At 30.9% G+C, this 26299-nt stretch overlaps 2 protein-coding genes and 3 non-coding genes across 5 annotated transcripts; 1 reads left to right on the top strand and 4 right to left on the bottom strand.

Annotated features, from left to right (window-relative positions):
- Positions 1–1506: 1506 nt before the first annotated feature.
- Positions 1507–3442, top strand: LOC114190512 (zinc finger protein CONSTANS-LIKE 16-like). The gene is given in 3 exon segments (XM_028079426.1): positions 1507–2616; positions 2619–2926; positions 3070–3442. Coding segments are annotated over 3 exon segments (1644 nt in total). The 5' UTR covers positions 1507–1532; the 3' UTR covers positions 3322–3442.
- A 10146-nt stretch (positions 3443–13588) lies between these two features.
- On the bottom strand, positions 13589–13660 carry TRNAC-GCA. Its single transcript has one exon. It is a non-coding gene; the product is annotated as a tRNA-Cys (tRNA).
- A 139-nt stretch (positions 13661–13799) lies between these two features.
- TRNAC-GCA lies at positions 13800–13871 on the bottom strand. Its single transcript has one exon. It is a non-coding gene; the product is annotated as a tRNA-Cys (tRNA).
- Positions 13872–14017: 146 nt separating this feature from the next.
- TRNAC-GCA lies at positions 14018–14089 on the bottom strand. The gene has a single exon. It is a non-coding gene; the product is annotated as a tRNA-Cys (tRNA).
- A 6803-nt stretch (positions 14090–20892) lies between these two features.
- On the bottom strand, positions 20893–22468 carry LOC114190339. The gene has a single exon (XM_028079180.1). The coding sequence runs from the start codon at positions 22297–22299 to the stop codon at positions 21850–21852; it is 450 nt and encodes a 149-aa protein (XP_027934981.1). The 5' UTR covers positions 22300–22468; the 3' UTR covers positions 20893–21849.
- Between the last annotated feature and the right edge of the window lie 3831 nt (positions 22469–26299).

Raw genomic sequence — 26299 nt, 5'->3', positions numbered from 1 at the left:
AGACAGTGTTAAAGTCAACGTCACGTGTCAATTTATGTTTTTTTTTAATATTTTTAATATTTTTAATATTTTATATTTTTTTATATATTTTTTAATTTTTCTTTTTGACACATGTCACTTCACAGTCGTGCCACGTGTTAAAGTGACTCAATTTGGTCCCTATATTTGTTTTTATTTTCAATTTAGTCATAATTTTTGTAAAAATGAAACAATATTGTCTTTCCTCAAATTGACACTAAATTTACTTTTTTATAAATTTTATGGTGATATTCTTACTAAAAGTAACGTTTTTATTAAATATTTCTATAAATATTTTAAATTAACTTTAAATTCTACACAAAACATTAGACTTTGATTTTGTTTTGAACTTGAAATTTAGTTCCTAAGTTTATGTGTGACAAGTTATTTGATTTTTAATCTTTACCAAGTTTGTATAATATGATACACTTGATGCCTTTATATATGATGATAAAATTGTTAATTTTTGAAATTAAGTTTGGAGTTTAACTTTGTTTAATAATAAAACTAAAAAAATTTATTTAAAAATATTTCTATAAATATTTAATAAAAATGTCAATTTTATTAAGAATATCATCATAAGTTATATAAAAAAGATTAAATTGAGTCTCAATATAAGGAGGGACAATATTGTTTCATTTTTACAAAATTTGGGACTAAATTGAAACTAAAAACAAATATAGGGACCAAATTGAGTCACTTTAACACGTGGCACAATAGTGAAATAACACGTGTCAAAAATAAATAAAAAAATTCAAAAAAACCATAAATTGACACGTGACATTGACTTTAACACCGTCTTGTCAAAGTTAATGGTGAGGACCAAATTGAGTCAATTTTTAAAAAAATGAAAACCAAATTGAGACAACGAAAAACGTGAGAACCACAATGAAATTTCATAAAAAATAGAAGGACCAAAATAGAGGGACCAAAAGAATAATTTAACCTATATTCATTTAAAAAATAAGGTTCTTATTAGATAGGAGTAAAGACTATACGACATGTATGACATGGTTCATTAATAATTTGTAAATAAAGGTTTGAATGCGCATGATATGTTAATTTGTTTGGTATCTTGCCAACTTGGGAAGAACATGATTATTGTCTAATGAAGTGTGTGAAGGGACTTGACAAAATAACCTGATCTACTAGGACGCCTCATATTTGTGGTTATTTCCAGATAAACTATGACAGATGTAACTCTATTATCCAAAATCCAGGGGATCCAAGTCATGTATACACACTCAGCAGCAATAACTTGCAGACAAACTCAAGTAGGGTATACATTTAGCTGGCACCGCTGCATTGGCTACACTCTCACACTGAACCCAATAGATATATAATTGGTAAAAAACCCCAAAAGTGATTGAGGAAGAAGAGAAAAGGGGACCACAGAACAAAAGTCTTACCCTTTTAACGTCACTGTGAGGCTGAGGCAACAGAAACTACCAAATCTATCTCACTCAGATATTTCTAGCAAGACGGGAGTAGATTAACTATTTTTTGTTTCCGATATGGGATTAAAATTTGAAAAGCCCATGCTCATCCACAGGGCAAGTGGGTCACCACGAGAAATCGCTCTGATTAGAAATCTACCCAATGAGGAAGCAGAGAAAAGGATGAACTTTCCATGTTCCACCAATGAAAAACCAGATAAGGCGTTGCATTGTGGACCCCAAAGTTCACTCCCTTTCACTGTAGGAGGTCCCAAAAGTGCAAACCCGAACGATCTCTCACTGTTAAATGGAATGCAAAAGCGTCTCTGTGGGTCACCGTTCACACTCACACACACCCCTTTTTCATCCAAAATAATAATCATTGTATCGTATTCCCTCCCCTGTAACCAAACCCACACTGTAACCCGATTCCCCCGTTTGATATTTGGCTTCAAATTTTGTTTGGGTGTGATGAGTACAGCAAAGAACGCGGCAAACGCGGTTGGAGGCAAAACGGCAAGAGCATGCGACAGCTGCATAACCAAGCGGGCACGTTGGTACTGTGCCGCTGATGATGCTTTTCTCTGCCAGGCCTGTGACTCTTCGGTTCACTCCGCCAATCCTTTGGCTCGCCGGCACGAAAGAGTTCGCTTGAAAACGGCGTCGTACAAGTCCACCGACGAACAACAACAACAACAGCAACCTCCCACTTGGCACACTAAGAAAGCTCGAACGCCCCGACACGGGAAACACTCTCGTAGCAACAATCCCTTCCATCTGGTCCCGGAAGTGGGTTCGGAAGAGGTGAATTCCCATGACGAGAACGAGGAGCAGCTTCTTTACAGGGTCCCCATATTCGACCCTTTTGTTGCTGAGCTATGTGGGACCAATAGCTCTTCTCCTTCTTCGGTGACTTCAACTGATCAAGGAGCAGCAGCTGCCGTGGCCGAGGCCGAAAACAAAGGGTTTCAGAGCAATGTTTTTCATCACAGTAATAATGAGATGGAAAACCTGCATGGGATGCTTCCTTCCGACGCAGAACTTGCTGAGTTTGCGGCTGATGTTGAGAATTTACTGGGTAGGGGGCTTGAAAACGAGTGCGTGGGGATGGAGGATTTGGGACTGATTGATGCGAAGGAGGAGGAGTGTTCGGTGGGTAGTGGGGGGTGAAGGTGGAAGAGGAAGAGAGCCCTGAGATGGAGATGGAGATGGTGGGGAGAGATGTATCGTTTGAGTTTAGCTTTGATTATGAGACGTGTGAAGAGGTGAAGGAGAAGATTTGTGATTTTGAATTGGGGAAGGAGAAGGGGAATGAAGAAGAACTGGGAGAGAATGATGAGGTGAAAAAGAAGAAGATATCGTTGCAGCTTGATTACGAGGCAGTGATTATCGCCTGGGCTAGCCAAAAGTCTCCTTGGACCACTCCTGACAAACCAAACTTGGACCCCGACGAGTGCTGGCACGAATGCATCGTATGTACTATTGTTTCTCCTTTTTCATCTCTCTTTTCTTATTAATTGCCACCAACTGTTAGATTCGCCATAACTTTTCTTATTAAGGGTGATGTGATGCTTGTTTGATTATGTGACTAATGATGTTTAACTTAATTAAGCAGGAAAGTTATGGAAGGGGAATTCATGATCCTTATGGTGAAGTGGGTGGATTTGGGATTCATCCGGTGATAATTGACGGAGGCAGAGAGGCAAGAGTGTCAAGGTACAGAGAAAAGCGCCGAACAAGGTTGTTCTCCAAGAAAATAAGGTACGAGGTTAGGAAATTGAATGCAGAGAAGAGACCCAGAATGAAGGGGAGGTTTGTCAAGAGGGCTTCCTTTGCACCATCCACATTTCCCTTGCTAAATCATTAAGACCTCATTCAAGTTTTGTTTACTATTTATTTCCTAAATAATATATTTTTGCTTTTTGTTTTATTTTCTCATCTTTCTGTATAGCAATTTTGTTAAGTTAATAAACGCAACAAATTTATAATCATGTCTTTAATATATACTGTAAGTGATGAGTCTTTTGTGAAGAAAATTTCTATAGAAAAAACAACACAAATGAAATTGGAGAGATTTATAAAGTTTTTACCTCATATGTTGTATAATGTTTTCCTGTACATAATAAAATTTAGACTCACTCAAATTTGTAATTGTGATAATGTTTCACATCTATACTCATGAGTAATTTCTTTTTTTTTAATTCCTGTAAGAGTTCTTCAAATTACATATCAGTTATCCCTGCAAAATACATACTAGTTACCCCTGGTATAATTTTAGTTTACCTTTAATTATCCAAATATCGTCATAAAATCAGAACTAAAATTAGAAGTTCCTAAGTTATATTTCACAATCTTTCACAAGTTTAGTGTACACATGTACGAACTTTAATAACCATAAACATATTTTCAACTTTCAAAAATATTTTTTTATTTGGTCTGACTCAAAATATCAGGGACTCGTGACAAAACTTATATTAGAATCTTACAAAGATATATATATATATATATATATATATATATATATATATATATATATATATATATATATATATATTCCGTGATTTGAGTTTCGTCAAATTAAAAACGAATTGATGATGTTACTAAAAAATATAAATTCGATTAAATGTTAAAGACTGAAATTTGTCTATCATTTTTACTGGAAAAATCATTAAATATTTTTAGAAAAATGTACGATTTCTAGTACAATGATATTTGGGTACACTTATTTTATACTTTTAAATGTTAATCAAATTATTATAATCATTTTATTAAATTATATAATAATTGTATGTTAACTTTATATATGAACTAATATATTAATTATAACATATTTAAATATTACATAATTGTTAAAAAAACTCTCTCAAACTTCTCATAACCATCATTAACATTAACATTGTGATAACTTGAAATATCAATTATCAATTAGATGTAACATCTTAACTTTTTGGTAGTTATGATGGAAACATGACGCACTCATGAATAACATACCCCCACCATGCGATTAATATTTTTACTGTTATTGTTGAGCATCAGAGAAAAGTTGATCTTTTTCATTGAGCCTAATAAACAATGTTTTACATAGATTAAAAAATATATATATTAAAAAGAAAAATAAAATTAGCAACGGTTAAAATTAATAATGAATTTTATTGCCATGTGTTGATTGGCAATGAAGGTAAGAGTGAGTTCCAACGACTCTCTTGAATACACCTACACCAGTTTCCTTCTGGATACAACTTATATCACATTTTGAGTGATCATGATTACAAACATGTTTCGAAGCAGAACATAACTGATATAGATTTCCAGACACAAAACCTTAAACTAATATACTATTTCGTTAGTGTAACTATAATTTCTTTTGATGTCCCTTCTCTTTTTCTGGCTCATTCTCCAAAATCCTGATATGATGACCCAATCTAAATTGGGCTTCTGTTTCTTTAATTATTGGGCCTAATATCTTTCTTGACCCTTTACACTAACTAACGGGCTGGGCCTGATTCTTCCCGCACCTCTATAATTTCATCCTGCACTCATATATACTAAAAGATTATCATTTTAGCATCTAGTTTAGGATTTTTATTTTGAGTTATAAAATGCACAATCTAATGGCGTTCTGGAATACAATTCAGGAGTAACTATTGTCCTTACAATTTTCAATTTCCTACTTCATAGGGAACTTGGTGCATGATCTCAAACATGGCTTGCAACAATTGCTTTCTATGATCACTTTTCCTTATCTGTATATAAAGTCAAACGAATAGTAATAACCAGTAAAGTGGGAAAATTTTCTACTCTTGAGATTGATATAGATTGTTGGTTTGACTTTGTATAGAGGCCGCAGAAGCTTTGCACATTTTGGTCTAAACAAGATGATGTTAAACTCAAAGAAAGAGTTTGAGGGTCTTGTTTTGATGCGAGGAATCTTGCTGAATGAGATGAGAGTAGGTTTAGGGGATTGTGGGTAAACCACCTTTAACTGTGCGTAAATCATGTGCCTTCTAATACCATTCTAGGATGGTATCTTCTGATTCTGTTTTCCTCTTTGTCCATGTACCAAAAAGACATTCAATTCAGAGGAACCAACTCATAGTTCTTTTTCAAAGTGTAGCTATCATCTAAATTACTTTCCACTTTTATACTTCCTTTTATTCCCTTTCTTCTTAAGATATTTTTAAAAACTAGTGAACTTAAAGTTGTCCTATCTTTCGATTAATTCCATAACAGTAACAAGATTGAGATCTCATCTAGCAGTTATCTTAGTTCAATGCATGTACAGTGCTGATGAATAAATCTCTGTACAGGGTCGCAATACATCTGATTATAATGTTTAGATAGCAACAAATTACAATTAAATGAGTAGAAAATTCATACTTTTTTCTATCAGACAAATCTCATTCAAAATGAAAAATATATCTTTATTACAAGTGTCTTAAACTTATACATAGAAAAAGGCATGATACCATTCTAGAACAAGCAACAACTTTCAGCTTTTAACACTGATTTTTTCCTATAGTTTGGAATTGACTGAGAAATCATTTACATCTTTTCTAATATCTTTTCCTCCTTAATTTAGTGACTTGAAGATGGCAACAACAGAAACAACATAAGAATGGAAGAAGGATGAATGAGCTTAATAAGTGTCTCTTTGGTATCCCGAATTCCACAGAGATCACGAGTTATTGTCGAATGGCAACATAGATGATCAGCACAAACGAGGATACCCCACCCAGCAACAGCAACATAGATATTTGAAATCAAGGGAGGGTGTATTTAGTATTTGGCAAGGAATATTGGTCAAATAATAATAATGATGAGAAAAAAAGGAAGCCAATAGATAGAAGAAGATGGAGAAAGGGTAAAGAGAATTGGTGAGCAAGACACTGCGCAACTTAAAATGCATCGAAGGGCTAAACCTAAAATTGTCTTCACAAGAAGAGTGGTGAATGAAATTGAAAGTTGATTCCAAATCCAAAATGCTACGTGACAAAGGAGCAGACTACGAATCACTGACAACTTTTATTAAAACCTCTTCTTCGCCGCATAATACGTAGCGCTTTCCTTCATCAATGTCTCTGCCATTCTCGCTTTTTTCCTCTAGTCCCTCTCATAACCACCTATTTACCCTTTCTTCTCTTCTTTGGGTTTTGCAACATACCACCAACACATAAACCAAAACCTCACCCTATAAAACCAACAAAAACTAATCAATTCCCTTGAATTCAACCAAATCACACTTTTCCTTCCTTTTTTATTTTTTTATCTGTTGGCCTTTTCAATACTGCGTGCCTGTCTTCACCACTTTTCTTAGAATGAGACACAAAAAGTCATCATAAAAAATACAAACCAAGTCTTCTAAAGAAACATTACTTTTCAATGACTAAGTCACCTTTTTTTTTTTCAAACCGAACTTACCTAGTACTTCTTCTCCTCTTTCATACCAAACTTTAATGTCGTGGTGAACTTAGTTATTACTTTAATAAAGGTTTATAAAATGAATGTGAATGGCTAATGACAATAATACATATTTTATATTGATAACATAGAGACAACTTATTCATTTCTTTCATCAATTTTTATTGTCCTATATAAATATATTCTTAAACAGAAACCTTACAAAGAGACAATATGAAATTAAAATTTCTAACTTTTTCAAAAATTTTGACAAAGTTACATATTGACAAATTTAATATTATTAATAGAATCAACTAGATTTCTACAGTCTGAGAAATTAAGCTTTAAATTTGGAATATGCTGAGAGTACAAAATATCTAATAAGTATGTAACACTTTAAAAAATTACTCTTACCCATGAGATCTTTTATTTGTTATGTTACATATATAAGGTAACGAGATAAAGAAATTTTCATTATAAATTTGCTTAAACTAGTATTATTTTTTCTATCAAAATTGGAAAAATGTAAAAAGTTTCAAAAGCTATTTGCAAATTAACATTAATTAAAAATATCATACAAAGTTTTAACTTGAAACACAAAGTAATTTAGGCTATAGTTACTTTCCCTAAAAATTGAGTATTATTTGAAGTACAAACACTTTAGATAGTGTATTATTTGAATACAACTATTCCTATGTAAACATTTGAGTGTTTTTTAGAACACAATCATTACCAACTTAAATAACTATGTATTTTTTTGAAAAATAGTCATTCATGGCTAAATTAAATATTTTGAACACATTTATTCCTAGGTAAACAATTATCAGACGTAGTCACTTCTCGTTAAACCCTTTATTTATACAAAAGGTGTGATCTAAACAATTATAATAAGTTTTGTTTATTAAGAGAGGGAAGCATCACGAAAATGTCAGTATTCTTACTCAAAAACTAAAACTTAACAACTAGTAAAGATTACAAGATCTTCATTGTTCTTATCCTGATTTTTGTTATCTACATCATCATCTTATTTTTTTCCAAAGAAATATATATATATATATATATATATATATATATATATTGAGAAGGAAAGCATAATTATAGATCCTTTTAACTTCATTATGAAGTCTTACACAATTATTTTTCTTTGTCTTGAGCTTGAAAATGTATTAATGTTCTTCAAGCAACCTTGAATGCACATATATATTTTTATGCATCTCTTTGATACACAATACAACTTATCACACCTCAATCACGTAGCTTCTTTCCAAACTTGGGTAAAGCAAAGAGCTTGATGTGGCTAATTGTTTTTGCAGGACTACCATTTCGCCTTTTCAAAAGTTGCTTGTTTGAAACAACTCTAAGGACTTTCATGAAACAACTCTTAATTGACATATTATATACCTTATTATTAAACACATAATCAAAACTATATATAGTATTTGATCAACTTTGCTTTAACATTTTCTATAAGTTCATTCTAAGAGATTTTCTTTTTCATAAGCTAATTTATAGAAAAAATCATATAATTATTGTTTTTTTTTCTCTCTTAAAAGAAACTTGTGGAAAAGTTTGTAGAAATAGTTCATGTACTATATAATATTACTTCAAGAAGACCACGTTTTGAAAATTCCCTTTGTATAAGAAAAAGTAAGGTTAATTTAATATGTCTACGTTAACCTTGGTTGTCTTCACTGTTTTTTCTCTTCTTCACGCTAATGAAACTCAGTTGTCAAATTGCGTTTATGTTTTGTTTATAATTTTTCTCATGCTGTCATTTTCCTCGTTCGACAAGATTGCCGCATTGATTAAATTGTTTAATCATGTTAGCAAATTATAGTGAGAAGTCTACTAATATAATATTGTCCTCACAATGTGTACCACCATCAATAATTCAGGAAAAAAAGATGCTTTGCCAACAATAATTTACTTATTTGGAGGACTTCTCATAATTCAAAATTATTCCTCTATTTGTTTGTACATATAGTAGTGACATCTCTACAACAACCAAGATTAATTGCCTTATTTTTCTTTACATCTCATTGCTTTTTAAGAATAATTTTCTGTGTGTGATCCAATCCCTTGTAAGCTGATTTGCAACATATATTTTCTCTATATCACACAAAGTTTAATGTGTACAAGTAATTTAAGTGTGTACTAACAGAAACATGTCAAACCAAAAAGTGTTTGTACATAATAACTTTTTTCTGAGTAAAATCTATAGAAAGTTAATGATGAGTCAAACTGAAATGGATCTTCCAAACATGTCTCCCGCAAACAAAAAAGTTGGATGCTTTTATGACTTGAAGAGGGATCTACGCTGAAGTGAATTTTAGCTTATATTTGGCCAAGTCAAACTTTTCCACGCCAAATAATATAAACTAAACTAAAATGAAATTAAATATGACTCAACTTTTTCAGACCACGCAGTGAATACCCGCAGACACATCAATAGACTATTCAGAAATGAATAAGCCAACTTCACTCACTGGAAACCAACGGATGAGATTTTCTGATGAAAGTTTAGTCCTTCCCATCAGATTCCAAATCAGATCTTTTGACAAAACTTTTTAGAAAACTGAGAAGTGTAGAGAAATGAACAATCCCCAATTCGCCAAGGAAGCAACAAGTCATGTGAGAGAAACAATAAATAAAGATAAAAAACTTACCAAATGCAGCAGATCATGTTGCAGCATCACCCACAATATATGCACACTGCGCATTCAACCTCAGTAAAGCTCGATTAACTTTTTCCTATTTCTATATTTTACGAGCCACAACTCATCAATTTAGTATTCGGAATCCCAAAAATAATATTTCAATCCCTCAGATTATTACACTCATTATTTTATTATACCATCAAACACTTTATCGTTGATAATGAAGGAAGCTGTGTTATTGGTTTCTGCACTCAGAGAAGAAGAGAGAAAGTAATTGTTTTACACTGCTATACCCAAACCTTAGAACCATAGATTGAAGGCATGAATCTCTGCCTCTGTTACTGCGTATATCCGCAAGTTTTTTTTTTTTTTTTTCAGCTTCCCTTTCTCAAGCACAAGGAAGAAAAAAAAGGTAAATAACAAATAACAAAGGATTACAAAAAGTATCCAACGAAAATAGACTCTATACTTAACATTCCTCAACGTCTTCTATATACAAGCTTAACATTGGTGATTATGATAATTCATTTCGGATACTTCATGGATGAGAAGTTAAAAAAAAAAATCTGAATATATAATACCAAAATACCACCGGTTTTCCCTCATATTCTACATCAAGAAGACACATTACTGGATAGAAAATGATGAGAAAAACGTGGGTATTTTGGATGAACATATATATGTAAACCAGAATAAATTCAATACTGGAGAGACAGAAAAGAAAAAGCACAGAAGAAAAAAAAATGAAAGATGGAAAATTGGATGGGAATTCTACTGGTTAATTATGGAGAGGATCTGGGCAACTCGGTACTCTTCTTTTGGCTTCATCAAAGCCCTTTTGGGTTGTGTTGGTGCGAGCAAGATGAGTCCTTCCATTGAAGTACTTGTTGAACAGATCCTCCTTCCTCTTATTGTTATCATTCACACTGCCATGACTGAATTCCACGTCGGGCACTGCATTTCCTGGGAGCACACGAATCCCCTCAACCTGGCACGTGTGGCACGTATGCAACGCCACGAGCATCAGCACCACACACGCATAGAAGATGACCCTTCTGCCGCCGGCAACCAACATGGCAAGAGAATAAAACACATAAATTTTGGAAGCCAATTCCCCAAACACCCTCTTGTTTTTCTTCTTGTTTGTTGCTAAGTAGTGTTTTGTTGAAAGCTGAAGAAAAGTTGTGTAGTGAAGAAAACAAAAGAAAAGAAGATAAAGGAGAAGTTGGAGTTTTGTTATAGGAAGAAGGAGTGTGAATTAAGAGAAAAGTGTTTGTGTTGAGTCTGTGAGAGAGAGAAAAGAAAAAAGCAAAGAATTGACGGCTAGTTATTTGAGGAGAGAGATGCATGGTGTTTGTCTGTCTCATGTAATGGCCATCCCACAGTGGCCCACGTGAAACAAAAACCCGCAGTGCCCGCTAATGCAAGTTACTATATTATTAATTTACTCACTTAGCCACATGCTCTTCTCTTCTCGTACAATTTCGCTGCATATTCATTTATTATCAAAAACTATTTCACCATTTTTCATATGAGATGTTTTCGGAACTCATTCCAGATCATACATCATCCTCAAATTCTCTTGTTACACCTCTCTTACTACAAATTAATTATTTTCAACAACAATTAGCTTCTTTCAAACACCTTTTACTTTGTAGATCTGAAGATTCATTAACCTAAAAAAGGCTTAATTAAACTAAAAAAATTGTTATGATGAGTTTTAATTAAGAGTGAGAAGATGGAGTTTGAAATTTACATAGAATAGGTATATGTCGGTGAGAGACAGTTGGGGAGGAGAGACACCATTTTGAGTTTGCAGACTGTGCATTGAATTTGAGCAGTCCGTGACTTGAATTGAATGTTTTAATTATAATTCTGTCATTGATAACATAACTGTTTTTCTTATTCTTCAAACCTCAGACCTCCATACCCACACCATACGGCAATTCAAATTCACAACCATATCTCATCCTAGATCATGTTTCACAAAAATCTTCTTTCATATCCCAAATAACAAAACTACTTACTAGACCATATAACAAAATTAATTCTTAAATTACATCATTAATGTGAAAATAACATGAAACCACATTGAGGTTGAATATTGTTATCTGTATTAAAATGTGGACCATGCTAATTATTATTAATCAGAATAATTATAATATTTCAATGACTCTGACAAAAGATATTATTATGTATAAATGCACATATGTGTGTGGAAAAGTTATATTGAAAATATATAGATTTAATTTTACTGAAAAATAATTGATACACGTGTAAAAATTAATTATAATTCTATTAAATGAACTAGTTGGTTAAATAAGTTATAAGTTAATCTAAATATTATAGCCATTGAAAAAATAAAGCAACTGATAAGAATTTTATTTATTTATATATATATATATATATATATATATATATATATGCATTTTTAATAAAAATGAATTAATTTATTATAACAATTAAAAATGTTTGAAGGAGTATTTATACTCTCTTTCTTACCGCATCCTAGATATTACATTTAAAATAATTATTAGTGAAGTAAAAATCTCAATACACGCGAAAATCCATAATTAAGTGACAATATGAAACAATATTGTAACAACTTGCCTTCTAAATGAATTTAAAAAAAAAAAAAGTAAATGTTAGTTGTTTTCCACATAGCATGAACAACTAGCATAAATTAGAGTAAGGATAAGAATAATATATATTAAGTTATTTGATTCCACCACTAAAAATATTTTTTTTTGCTATGAAATTTATTTGATTCTTAATCATATTAAGGACTTCACATTTTATCATATAGATAAATTTATTAAATAAATCTGTCTAATTAAACAAGTTGTTAGTCAATTTTTATTTGTTTGATTCGTATTTTAAATAAGTCATTTTTCTTTAAACTTCAACTTATATCAGATAACGAGTCATTCTAGTTTGTTTTAAAAAATAAAAAAATTATATATATATATATATATATATATATATATATATATATATATTCTAATAAAATAATAATATTATTATTTTATTATAATATATATTTAAGTTAAAATATATAAGAAATTTATATATTTGATAATGGTCTAATATATAAGTTAGAATATATATTTAAGAAATTAATATTAATATTAATATTATTTTATTAGAATATATATATATATATATATATATATATATATATATATATATATTTAATAAAACAATCTTAATATTATTTTCTTAAATATAGCTATTATTTTGTACAATAAGTGTGACATTAACTTAAAATGTTCTTATTTAATTAAGACTAAAATTATTTTAACTTGTTCTAACCTGATTTACAGATTTTTTTTTTTGTCATGTCAAGCTTATTATGCAAATCCAGTATAATTTCCAAAAGAACTTCTAAGATTAGAGATTAAATACGAACAGTAAAATAAAATAACTCAACGAAAACAAACATAAAGTGAATCAGGAAAATGAAGTCATGGACATGAATATTATATATATATATATATATATATATATATATATATATATATATATATATATATATATATATATTATACGGTTAGTCATTGTAATTATCGTTATGATTCTGATTAAATACACTTTTTTGTTTTTGAGAATGTGTGAATTGATATATTGTTCCTCAGACAAACCGAATATGGTCGATCGGGTATTTTTCATCAACACTTATAGTATAAAATACAAGTTTACACAATTATAATAGATGAATTTGTTTATTTAAAAAATTATTTTTATCATAAACCAGATTTTTTAGATTAAAAAAATTATCATATTTTTTAAGTGATTGTTTAAATTTCATTAAAAAAATTCACGTTGAAAAAATTGTTTTACGAAGTTGCTTGAAATAGGTAGTTTCAATTAAAAAAACAAGAAGTACTTTCAATTCAAAAATGTTTTTTATAATTGTAATAAAGAAAATATTAGTAATTTTCCATTTTTTAACTATTTGGTTTGTGATGATTTTGTTTCCAAAAATAATTGTTTATATTATTTTTCTACTTTCGAAGGAACAATTTCTTTTATATAGGTAGCCAACTAATTACATTTAATAAAATTATTAAATCAAAGGAAGAGGGCCAACCGGGTTCGAACCGGTGACTTCTTGATCTGCAGTCAAATGCTCTACCACTGAGGTATGGACCCCTCGACTTTAATTATATTTTTTTACGAAACAAGTATTTAGTTTAATAAGTTTATTATTATTCTGCTTTTGGAGAAACATAGGTGGCCACTAATTACATTTAACAAATTAATGAAAACGAAACAATTGAATTTTAAAAAAAGGGCCCAACCGGATTCGAACCGGTGACCTCTTGATCTGCAGTCAAATGCTCTACCACTGAGCTATGGACCCCTTCAATTTTAGTTAAATTTTTTTACAAACCAAGTATTTAATTTTTATAAGTTTATTATTATTCTACTTTTGGAGAAACCTAGGTTGCAACTAATTATATTTAACAAAATAACGAAAATGAAAAGATTAAATTGAAAAATAATTACAGGGCCCAACCGGGTTCGAACCAGTGACCTCTTGATCTGCAGTCAAATGCTCTACCACTGAGCTATGGACCCCTTGACATGATTAAATTATTTATTTTCTAATTAATAAATGTTTACTAAATTTATACGGATTTCAAAATTATTCATCACGATGATCTATAATTATAGAATACGAATTAAAAGATAAAGTTGTAGAATATGAATTAAATGAAAAATAAAATAAAAGACTAAGATAATAATGAGAAAGATGCTGAAAAGAAAAAACGCAAAAGAGAAAGAAGACAACGGCAGAAGGAAAACGGGGTAGAGAGGCGAGGAAGCTGGACCGCGAATCGCGACACCCTGTTTTGTCTGTGTCGAGGTTTGACGTGCGTAACAAGATATCGCATTTTTTATAGATACAAATTATTTGATGACTTGGAAATTAAGTTCTACAAATTCGAATTTCAATCAATATTCCACAAGTATTTATACATTGGTAATCAACAAAATTTTTAAATCATGTCAATTTTGTTTTGAAATTTTGTTTATAAAAATTAGCTATAAATTTTACTATGAAAAAAAATTGAAGTAAACTGTTTTTAATTATTTTGTAAAATATTTTATATAAAACACTTTTCCTTATTTACGAATTTTATAATTTTGTAGAAAATAATTAGACACGAAAAAATTAATTGTCAATTAAGATTCTTAAAAAAATAATAAAAAAAATATTTTTTGTAAATTTTTTTAACAAATTTACAAAACAATTTTTATGCGATACGAGAATGTACAATTATTTCAGTCAAACAAAATGTAGGTTCCCATGCGTAGCACGTTATAATCTTCCCTTCCCACAGTTTTTCGTTTTCGTTTTTCCACAAGGCCCACACTACAACAACAAACTTTGCCTGCATTGTCCGCTTCATGCTGCCAAAGAAAATTCTTATTTAACCCTTAAATATTTATTTTCACATAAACCTTTTTTTAACCCTTGAAATTCTTGTTGTTCTGTTTGCGTTTTGGTGAGGGTGACCTTAATTCTTATTTATCACAAAAAAAACAATATAAATATTTGGTATGACCCAAATAAATGATCACTTGATATTTCTTACATGTGGTAGATTCTAGATAGGGATCGATTTCTGTATTAAGATTTGGCAGACGTCGAGAGAGATGCACCACCACACAAGCATATAAGATCGTTGCTTTTAGTAAAAAAAATATATAAATAGATAAATAAATAAATAAATAAAGCCATAGCTACAGTACAACACTCGGTAATCATAGTAATCATAGAAGAAGCAATTGTACACAGCCAAAGAAGGGACCCACAATTTATCACTGCACCAGTGCTCAGGCTTCGATAATCAAATATATGTTCATGTTCTTCTCTCTCTCTCTCTCACCAATCACTCACTTCATTGCTGTATTAATGGAGTGTTCATTATTATTACTCTACTACATCATTCTTATGTTACATTGTTTACATTTAAAATCAATAAATGTATATAAATATTTATAATGGGAAAAAAAACTTGAGTTATAAGTGAGGTGTGGCCAAAACTGGTGAGTGAATTGAAATGATAAAGAGAAGAAGAACAGAAGGTGCAGGTGGAGCAGGAGAAATAGGATGCGTCACTTCCGATTGAGAATGTGATTAGACTAAGCACACCATCTTGACTTTCAGTGTCTCTTGTCTGCACAGCAACAACACTATTTAACTGACACATACGTACAAACCCTAACCATCACTTTTTATTTACTTTCTTTTTATGCTTAATTAACCAAATTATTACCCTAACCATTACATATCTCAGTAGGATCAAGTAAAGATATATGAAATCTAAACGCTGCTCTGCAATTTCAGCCAGAAAGTAATCATGAATGTAAAGTTCATGTTTTTTTAGTTTCTTCTACGTACGTTTTTGCCTTTTTCTCCTTGGAACTTACCTTCTTTCTATTCTCCATCATTTTATGGAAATTATGAACTCACAAAACATCTTCTGTTGATGGTTGCTCTACAAAAATGATATCTTTCATCTCCGGTAACACTATTTCATTACAAAACCTTACCTTATCTTCTTAATTATTAGTTTAATAATTGTACGCATTATAGTTGTATTTACTGCTACAAGAGGCCAAATTTTACAGTCATAAACACATCATATTCTGGGATATTGCCAAAATTGTAAGGAACTTTTCTGAATATCACCCTTTATTGCTGCCCGCACGAGCAATGAAAATATACAGCTGAAAGCTACAAAAAGAAAAAAAAGGGTATCATTGTGAAAAGCAATGTTGATTTCTATAAGCTTATATGCACTGTATTTGGTTTGGATAATTTCAGGGAAAAAGAGAAACGAAGATGGAAGATAAAAACACTATGCATTTAATTGGGTAGTGACAAAAGATAATACATTTAAAGCTAACACATTTAACATTGTGTATGCAGATAAATGTTAAGGTAAAAAAAATTTACCTTACAACTTTTGTAAATTCTTGTAGGTTTTAATGTTTCTTGGTAATTCGAGTATTGTATAAGCGATAAGACTTTTAACCGAACAACAAAACGTGATTTCACAAACAAACTAAATTACACTTATTTTTTAAACTTAAATGATAATTGTGTGTAGTTATTTAAATTCACAAACTAACTGAATTACACCACTTTCATTACATCTTTTTACTTTCTATGCCATTTCTTTCGTATATTTAATTTATAATATGTAAAGAGATGTAAATATTATTTTTCAAGTTAGTTTTATAAAATTAGATTGTTTAAATTCTAATTTTTAGAACGATATAGATTGTTATTACTAATTCAATATGAAACATTTTTGTAAATAATAAAGACTAAAAAGTTAATTAATAAAAGTAAAAGTAATGAAAAGATAAAATACACTAAATTGATTTTTTATCATTTAATTATTTAATTAACTACTTAAAAATTGTATACAAATTATATATAAGGATTTTCTTTTATAAGGATAATTATAGTCTCATCTATTTACAATGTGAGTTTTGTAATATGAGACTTTAGTATTAAATTTTGCACAAATGTTATGTATATGGATTGGAGCATCCCAAAGTGCTTTACTATAAATATATATTCTGCTGATAAAAAATACTAAATATAAATTTACATCTTTTTATACTTTTATACACCTAATTTTTCTAAATCAATACAGTATCATTCACTATTTTCAACATAAAGGAAAACAGTTTTTTTTTTTAATTAAAAGACAAAAAATGTCTCCTTTTTTTAAAAATTGAACACTAAAAGATTCTTCGTTGCTTTAAAATCTTTAAGAAATTATAATATTTGTTCACTTAGCTTAATATTATCATTAATGATTTTTCTTGTAGGAAGGTTAGACAAGTTAAGCAGTAATTTATGATATGTTTACAATATACTTTGTTTTGTGGATGACAACGAAGCAAATGACATTTTTAACATTATGAAAAGATGAAATAAAATTTAATTAATCAGAAAGGATAACATATTTAAAAATAAATAATTTTTTTATTTATTAATGCAATAAACGGATGAACTAAACCCCCGCCCGTCCATTTACAACGTGGATTTGTTCTGGCCCGTTATAAAGCCTGCAAAAGCCCATCCAATTTATACTGACTAAAACTTTTAAGCACCCACAAGTAAGGCCCACAATTTGGAACTACAAACATTTTAGAAAGAAGAAGAAAAAAATAGTGTTTGGAAAGCCTTTGAAATTTTGTAGGTCCAACAGTGTTTATATAATTTCAACCCTTACTTTGAAACATATAACGCATTCAGCCAGTGAACATAGTGTATCGCTTGATATTGCTTTATTAACCACGTTCGAAATTTGATGAGATCAGTCGTAATTTTTATAAGGTAAATTATCAACTGTAACTGTAAATAAATACATTTAAATTTGACGTATTAACTTCTAATTTAATATAGTTAAAAAAAAAACTGTTTTCACTTCTCATCTTTTAAAAAGTAGATCATAATATTAGTAAAGAAATAATTGATTGTATAAGAAATCCATTAACTCCATTTATTATATAAAAAAACTCATAATAATTTTACATATTTATATTAGGTTCCAAACTTACGCATAAATTAATTACCACTTTTTTTTTAACAAATTATTAAAAGAAACGCATGAAAATTGTCCTCTGTCACTTGTCTTCAACAGGATCGATTAGTGGAAGGGGTCCAAGAAAAAAATTTAGTTGTCCCTTTTACAAAATATTTTTTTACACTACAAATATTATGTTAAAATTAATATTTATTTACACGAGAAAGTTGTTTATTATTTAAAAAAAATTAAAAATATTAGTTGAGATTTTTTCGAAAAAAAAAATTACATATAAACTTGTGTTAAAATTAAAATTTATACGAGTTGATAAATTTTATACTCACCCAATATGAATAAAAGAGAATAGCTAATCAAGAATGGTGGCTCAAAGAAGGTTGTTGAGTCACTCTATTGAAGTTTGATTGGATGCATCTTCAAGTGTATTACAGGACACGTATTTCTGAAATGAAAAGAATTTTGATATAAAGAATCCTTATATTGAAACCGAAATTGTGCTAATGAGGAGAATTTTAAAGATGTACTAAAATATTTGTCTGAGATTTTCTAAGGCATTGCAAGAAATATTTGATGGATTTTCTGATAGTGATTGCGCAGGTCCAATTGAAGATATTGACAAGTACACGGAAATACTATTCAAAACTAGAATCTGAAATATTTTGAGTTCATATTATCAACAACAGAAGTACAAGTTGTTGCTATTGCAGGACTATTAATCAAGGAATATGTATTAGACCACTATTTGTTTATTTCCACTCGGGGAAAAAGAAAGAGTAAGAGAATACCATTGCGATTTTTAAAATCTAGAAATCTAAGGAAGAACAATTTTGTTTTCACGATCAGACAAGAAGAAAGATCCGGAAGTTGTTATCAAAGTAGGTGTTAGGAATCTAAGTGTGAGTCTAAGTTCCACATTTATTAGAAATGAGAAAGTAAAACATTATATAAGAATAAAGATCCATAAATCAATTACTTTAAAGTTTTGGATTGAGAGTGATGTCAATGCATTATGTGATTGAAGTGTTGTATTTCTCCAGAGATACCTCCTCTATAAACCTAAGAAATGATATCAGAGTCGATGGTTAAAACCGGTATTACCCCTCTATAAATCTAACGGTAGGAGTATGAATAGAGTGTTAAGGTAATCAATGACTAAAACTTTGTTACTTACTCATATAGCAGATTTTCTTTAATAACTAACAGCAACCTTGTTTTCATTGAAAAAAACAAAAATCTTAAGAAAAGTATGTTGGATAGTATAATTGTTAAGTGTCATGCACGATGTTCTGATTAAGTCCACCAGTAATAACAGCATAATGGGCGATCCGTGTTAATCTTAGATTCTAGATGTAGTTATGCCATTTGAAATTTCAGATTCACAAAGTGCACACCTTTTGGAACGTGTGTTAACGAAGTCCATATATTTAAGTTTCGTGGAGCTTACGCATCCAACTACTTGCCTAGTTATTAAAACGGCGTGAGTGAATAGTTCCTAAGAAGTTGGTCTACTTGCATGGCTATTTATCTCTGCCGACAAATAATTGTGGCCTTGAATTTAGCTTGTGTTTGAAGTGTTCGGTTGGCTTTTGCCAGATATGGTGTAAAGATTTGGAGGCAAAAAAAAGAAAAAATAACCCATCAAACTGTTGGTTGGTTATTGTATTCTTGTACCTATCATTTTCCCACGACGTGTTATAAACAGAAGGGTGGTTCATCCAATCATTGTCTCGTGAGTGGTGACTTGTTTCATAATTGATACGAGGCTTCCGACCAATCCTCGGCATCTGAGAATGAAGGCTCAAGAAGTGAGAACACACCAGAATAAACCAACAATATAGTCGCATTCATGTTCCCATCCAACACATTAGATAAGACAATGACCCTTCCCACATGGAACTACCAGTAGTGCTTGATGATAAGGCTACAAATTCCTTTCAGTGCCTCAGTTAGGAACCTTTGCTATAACAACAAACATTATGCGATGAGCAGCAGCTTGCAAAACCAATGCTCCTTCCATCATTTCATCCGAAGAACATTTTCAATATAACTGCTTTTGCACCTTCTATGTCAAATTATCAGTTACATTACAATAATGTATAAATGCTATCAGAATATGAAATCAATTGTAAGATGTTTCACATTCACCCTAGACTGCCCAAAGAAACAGGGCACTGAACTAAACGTTGACAATTTCGTACACACCACACTGAAGTCCTGAACCATTACCAGAATATCGAGGAGCTTGAAATTTTTATTCTATATTTAATTCTAAAACTTGTTTATTTTGCCACCTTTGTCACGTGTGGTCGCAATTGGTAAGTAGAATTTTTAGAGTTTTTCTTTACCTTCAACCTCTGTCCCCACTCCCTTTACCATCCATTAGCTAAAGAAATTGAATAGCTTGGTTAGTGATTTGATATGTATATACACATGTGAAATTACAGAAAACTAGACAGAGTACGCTGATTTTTTGTCGATGTTTTCAAATGTTTCTTTAGTTGTACACGCATGTTTTTGTTCCATTAGTTCTTACATTTTGGTGGAATCCATTAGCTCTCTTCTTGATGTTTGTTTCATTCATTGGTTTCCACTTAAGAAAAGGCTATTTCTGAAAAGTTAGATTCGTGATCACTAGCATGCCTATTATGTTATTGATGGATGAATGAATGACGAATTTGGGAATTAAAATTAACTGGTTGGGTAGGAAATGACTTTTTTTTTTCCTGCCGTGGAAATATGTGGAACATAGAAATGACAAACTGACACACAATTTTGGCTCATCCCACAAAATTAGCAAAACTCAATAAATAAACCAGTAATTGGGATTGTTCCAACTTCGACAAATTTCCTTCCTGGTCTTCCGTCAACAATACTTAAAAAATCAGAAGTACACTTTAAGCCTTATTCTTTAGTTTTTAGCGTAATAAAATCATGAGATGGTGTGTTAAAGATAAGATTCTTAAAGATAAGGAATAAGGTCTCCAAGCTAAGTTTCTCCCCTACACGTCTAAAACAAGGGTCATCTTGTCTGACTCCACCCAGTAGCATTTCCAGGATTTGACAGGCCTAGAGATTCGTTTAGTGCTAGACCTAGATATTCTTCGTTACAGTATTATGCTCTTTCAAGAGCCAGCATAGGATTTGGACGCATGCACCTTTACAACAAAGAACATTGCTGCTCTTACCAAATTGACCACCGAATAGTGACATTAACACCGAGACAGAGAGAGCAATAGGACATTAGTCTTGTTGAGATGTCACACACAACAATCGGAACCAAAAATAAACAATCTTCTTCTACCCATGTTTTCTCTAGTACAAATGCCGGGGTTTCCCATTTCCACATTCTTCGTGTGATGAGGAACCGGTTTCCAAATTTTATTGCTTTTCCTAACTTTCTATTATCCCACATACACGCCAACTTTTTGTAAATGGAATACCAAATATTCTTCTCAAACATTTTGACATACTTTCCGATATTTCACATCCGGTGAACGTTTTTCACTATTCATACCAGATTTGGGGAACTTTTTCATTTCCATCTTGAAATCGTCACCCAGTTACAAGATTTTGCGAATAAGAATATTTACAAACTCAAATAGACAAATTTACAGTAGGCGGTGACGAACCTCGATCAGCCAAATTAGCATTATAGGGAGAGAATTGAACATATATAATTGAAAGAAAGCACTGAAATTCCATCCCTAACTAAGAGAAACATAAAAGACGATGAGGCTTGAGAAACAGTGTTGTTTACTACAATCTCTACCCCCAATCAAACCTCTTGGTATCGAGGGGAATTGGAATTTGATTGTTGAGATTCCAGATATCATCATCCCAAACAACATCATTGTAGAGGTCAGTGAAAGCATCACCCCCCAAGAAGTCCATGTCCCAAGCAGGGACCCAGGTGGAACCCCATGACATTTGCTCATCAACCACACCTCTCAACCAAGGGATATTCTGATTATTCTCCTCCCAATTCCAACCCATCATGCCACCGTCTCTTGCTCCCTGTTGCTGCTGCAAGAACCCACCCACCATGTCTCTAGAACTTTCCTTTCTCTCCTCGTCCTCCACCACACTCTTCCCCACCTTCTGCTCACCCTCTTTCTTCACTTTCTTCTTCCCCATTGCCGTCACATCTTCAACATTGGGAGGATTGTTCGTGGGCATAACAACAGCGTTCACAGCCACACCTCTCTGCCTCTTCATGTTGGTGGTAGAGAAATTACAAGAGTCAAGCGATGGAAAAGCGAAATGAAATAGATGGTATTTATAGAGGGGGGATTACATTCGGTGGCAGCAGGTATGGAAATCTAGAGTGTGGACAATTTTGTAATCAAGTTGTGGTGGTGTGATGTGATGTGAGCAGTAGCATGGATTTTTTCAGGGTCATAAAATGCATATTCATTTGGGTTACCGGCACCATCCTTTTGCTCTAATTTTGGAACATAACGACAAAAAAAATCCCACCTTTTAGACAACGTAGGGGTCAAGTACCAAGTGCCGTAAGTAAGTTAGAAGCAAGTCAAACTCTTGATCTGGTCCATTTGTTTTCATAGGTAGGCCTAGTGCAATGAATTTTTCGGTGAAAATGAGGTCCCTATTTCTTTTTTAATCAACTAGCGGTTCTATTCTATCTCTTATTTTTTTACGGTTACCACTGTTTGCCTAATGAATCGTGTTGGAATCATGCATCCACATGACGCTGTTGCAAGTTGTTGCAACTTGCCTCTCTCTCTCTCTCTCATTAAATTGTTCTCTTTCCCCTTTTCTAAAGATACTTTGTTAAAACTTGCAAGAAATCGAAGGAGTGCTGTCAATTTTTTTTTTCTCGGGAAGGTAAATCTTGTTGGGATGGAAGTTTCAAGTTTCAAAAACCATCACCGTTATTATAATTATAAAAAAAATTATAAATAACTGGAAAAGAAAATATAATAGCACAAAAATATATATTAAAAATTCAAAGAGATAAACTTGTATAATTGCATTAATTTTAGTAAAAAAACTTAAACAACTATCAGGATACTTCAACGTTTAAAGTATGACTTTAAGTATTTAAAATTGAAAACTTAATTAAAGAATACTCTTATCTTTGATAAAAAAAAACTTGTTCTGTAATATAAGCAATCAAGTAAGTAACACAAATAAAATCAGGAATTCAGTTAATTTTATTAACGTTTTAAAGAAACTTACTACTAATACGTCAATTTACTCTACTTAATTAGTAGGATTACTAACTTATTATAGAAGACGTTAAGATATTAAAGTCCAAAACGGTGTATTTTCTCTGTCTCGTAATAAGTGCAGCTTAATATTTTTTCACACACATTAAAAACAAATACAATTATATTAATTATAAAATAATTTTATTCTCCAATAAATATATCATTTAGGATAATATTTATTAAAACCTGAAAAAAAAAAGGTAATAAATCACCGTCAATAATTTGTTTTTAAGTTTTAAACGTCTAAACAAGGATCTCCCACTTTTTCTATTGTTATCACTATTTTCCTGAATTGAAAATAATCCATATTTAATCTTTAAAGTGTTTTTATGATTTTCACAACTGTTATTTTTATCAAGAATTCACGATAAGTAAATCTCGGACAAAAATATCTAGTCAACCAACATGGTAACAGAGTTATATACAAGAAGTGGTGAGATAATATACACTTAGAAGACTGCAAATTTGTATTACATTATGACAAAGAAAATAAGAGAAATTAAAAGAAAACAAGATAATATTTGATCCTATATAAAAGTGAAGGAAAATCTGAAAAGATGTGGCTATAACAGTGACTGTTGTGGTAGTTTTGAAGAGGGGAAAACAAAACAGTGAAACAGACAAGGGATGCATGATTGTCTGAAAAAAAGAAAGAGTTTTGTCTGATGCAGGCAGTGGTGCGTGAGTATCTGTGATTAATGCAGAGTGAGCGAGAAAGGTTTGCATGGAATTGAAAATTGTGAGAAAGAAATGAATAGTATTTGAATAAGTGAGGAAGAAGAAGTGTGGCATAGGTAGCAGTGCAAGAAGGGCATGCCTAGTCCTACAGCTTCAACTGTTGCATGCATGCTCTGTTTCCTCCACTGTCGGCATAAAGGCCAAATTGAAGTGTGGGCCATTTTCCAAAATAATCTCACCAACTTTCTTATGTCATCTCTCCTAAAGCAGCTGGAAAGTAGATGGACGCCATCAAATCCATCTAAAACTCAACTCTTTTTCACTCTTTCTGTTACTATATTTAATATCCTACAACTCTTCATTATTTTCATTCCGATAACTACTACTACTACTACCATCATCAACTACTATATTTAAGTTCTCTCACTTCCCAGTGGGTCAACCATGCACAAATCTTCCTTCATTCACCTAATGGATTCTCACCTTCCCCTCTCCCTCCATATTTTTCAGACCAGATTAATTAAAGATTAATTAATAAATAAAAGGTTAAATATGTTTTTGTCCCTCAAATTTAAGTGAAATTTAAAATTATTCTATCTACAAAAATTTTGACTAATTTAATCATTTATTTTAAAGGTGTGTAAATTTAGTCATTTTAACCAAATTTTGTTAAATTTATCTGACGTTTTAAGTGTATTTCATAATAATATTTGAATTATTTACACCGTTTGACACATTTTCGCTTCAATGTTAACTCAAATATTATAATAAAACATATTTAAAATGTTAAATAAATTTAACAATTAAAAATAACTAAATTCACACACTTATAAAGATAAAATGACCAAATTAGTATAAAATTTCAACGAGAAAAAAAACGTATTTAATCCATAAATAAATAACACTGAGAAATAGGTCAAATCAAAAATGGTTTTTTTGTTAAAAAAGTGAAGTGGAAATTAACCTTTCAATTGTTTAAATTATTTTTAATAATTTTACTTTTTGTTAACTCATTTGTTGTTACTATGTTAAAAACTAAGAACAAAAATATAATCTTTCGTAATTTGTTTTTAACTATCTACCTTTTTCTCGTCTTTGGTCTCTCTTCCTTTCCCCTCGCTAACTAATTTAAACTAACGATTTCAAAAAAGCAAGTATTTTTTGGTTTATACAAACGTTTTATGCAGGATACATTTTTTATAGCAATTTTTTATATATAAGAATGACCAAAACCCCATTGGTTGATAAAAATATTTAAATAATTTTTTTAACATTTTCATTTATTTTAAAAGTTAGATTCTGACATTTCTTCACAGTAATGATTTTGCGAAAACTTCAGAAAAAAAAAGTACTGTTGTGTGAAAAGATTAAGTTGTAAAAAAGTAAACCAATCACGACAAAATATATGCTTTTTAATTATAAATTCCTAAAAGAAAAAATCCTATGCTACACGTGGGATATATTCTAAACTTTGAACTAATCTCCGAGGTATAATGAATATTTTTCAACGATGATGGCGCGCGACATGCATGCACAGTAAGCTCATATGTACATCGATGTTAAAGTATTATGTACAGCTGTAAGATGGTTGAATCGAAGGAAGCAATTCCATAGATTTTGGACATTGTTTGCATTTCCTACACTCAATTATTTCCTTTTCATTCTAACTATCTTCTCTGTCCCCTTTCCGCTTACTGTTTAACAATAATTAATAGAAACAAATTCAATCAAATTTATTTGTGCGCGGAAAAGTCATACATATATTTATATATTTGATCAATTTTAACTAATTACAACGTATATTTCTATGTTAAAAAATTTAGAAAAAATCCTTCATATTTTGTTTCTTGTATTTTTGAATTTGGTACTCTATTTAGACTGGGCAGTATATTTGTTTATTGTTATTCACATACCTAAAAATCATTTGGTATATCTCAAATTACTTACCAAAAATCGTGTTTTTTTTTTTATGTCGCGTCAAAATCTATCACTAATTTAGAGACGTAAGGGTATTCTTATAAATATTGTAACAAAATTGTTTAAAAATATCGTACATTAATATCTATAACAGTTCTAACAAATCATTAAACATTTTCAATTATTTGAAAACTAAATATTACCTAACTAAAAAAGTTTATTACCCTATTTCCTTTTAATAAGTACCTAACATTCTTTATGACTGTCCTTTATGGATTGCAAATTATGAGAGTTAAATGGAACAGAGCGACCACTAATGATGATACTGAACAAATGGTAGCATTTTTGTTTTATGACTATGCACTGGCATTATTATACCATGGTGGCAC

The sequence above is a fragment of the Vigna unguiculata genome, chromosome 7, assembly GCF_004118075.2.
Source record: "Vigna unguiculata cultivar IT97K-499-35 chromosome 7, ASM411807v1, whole genome shotgun sequence".
NCBI classification, from domain to species: Eukaryota; Viridiplantae; Streptophyta; class Magnoliopsida; order Fabales; family Fabaceae; genus Vigna; species Vigna unguiculata.
Note: the sequence above shows the minus strand (reverse complement) of the source record. Positions and strands in the feature narration are given on the sequence as shown.

Excerpts from the sequence above, each read along its gene's own strand:
- LOC114190339 (XM_028079180.1), bottom strand. The coding sequence starts at position 22,299 with ATGAAGAGGCAGAGAGGTGTGGCTGTGAACGCTGTTGTTATGCCCACG.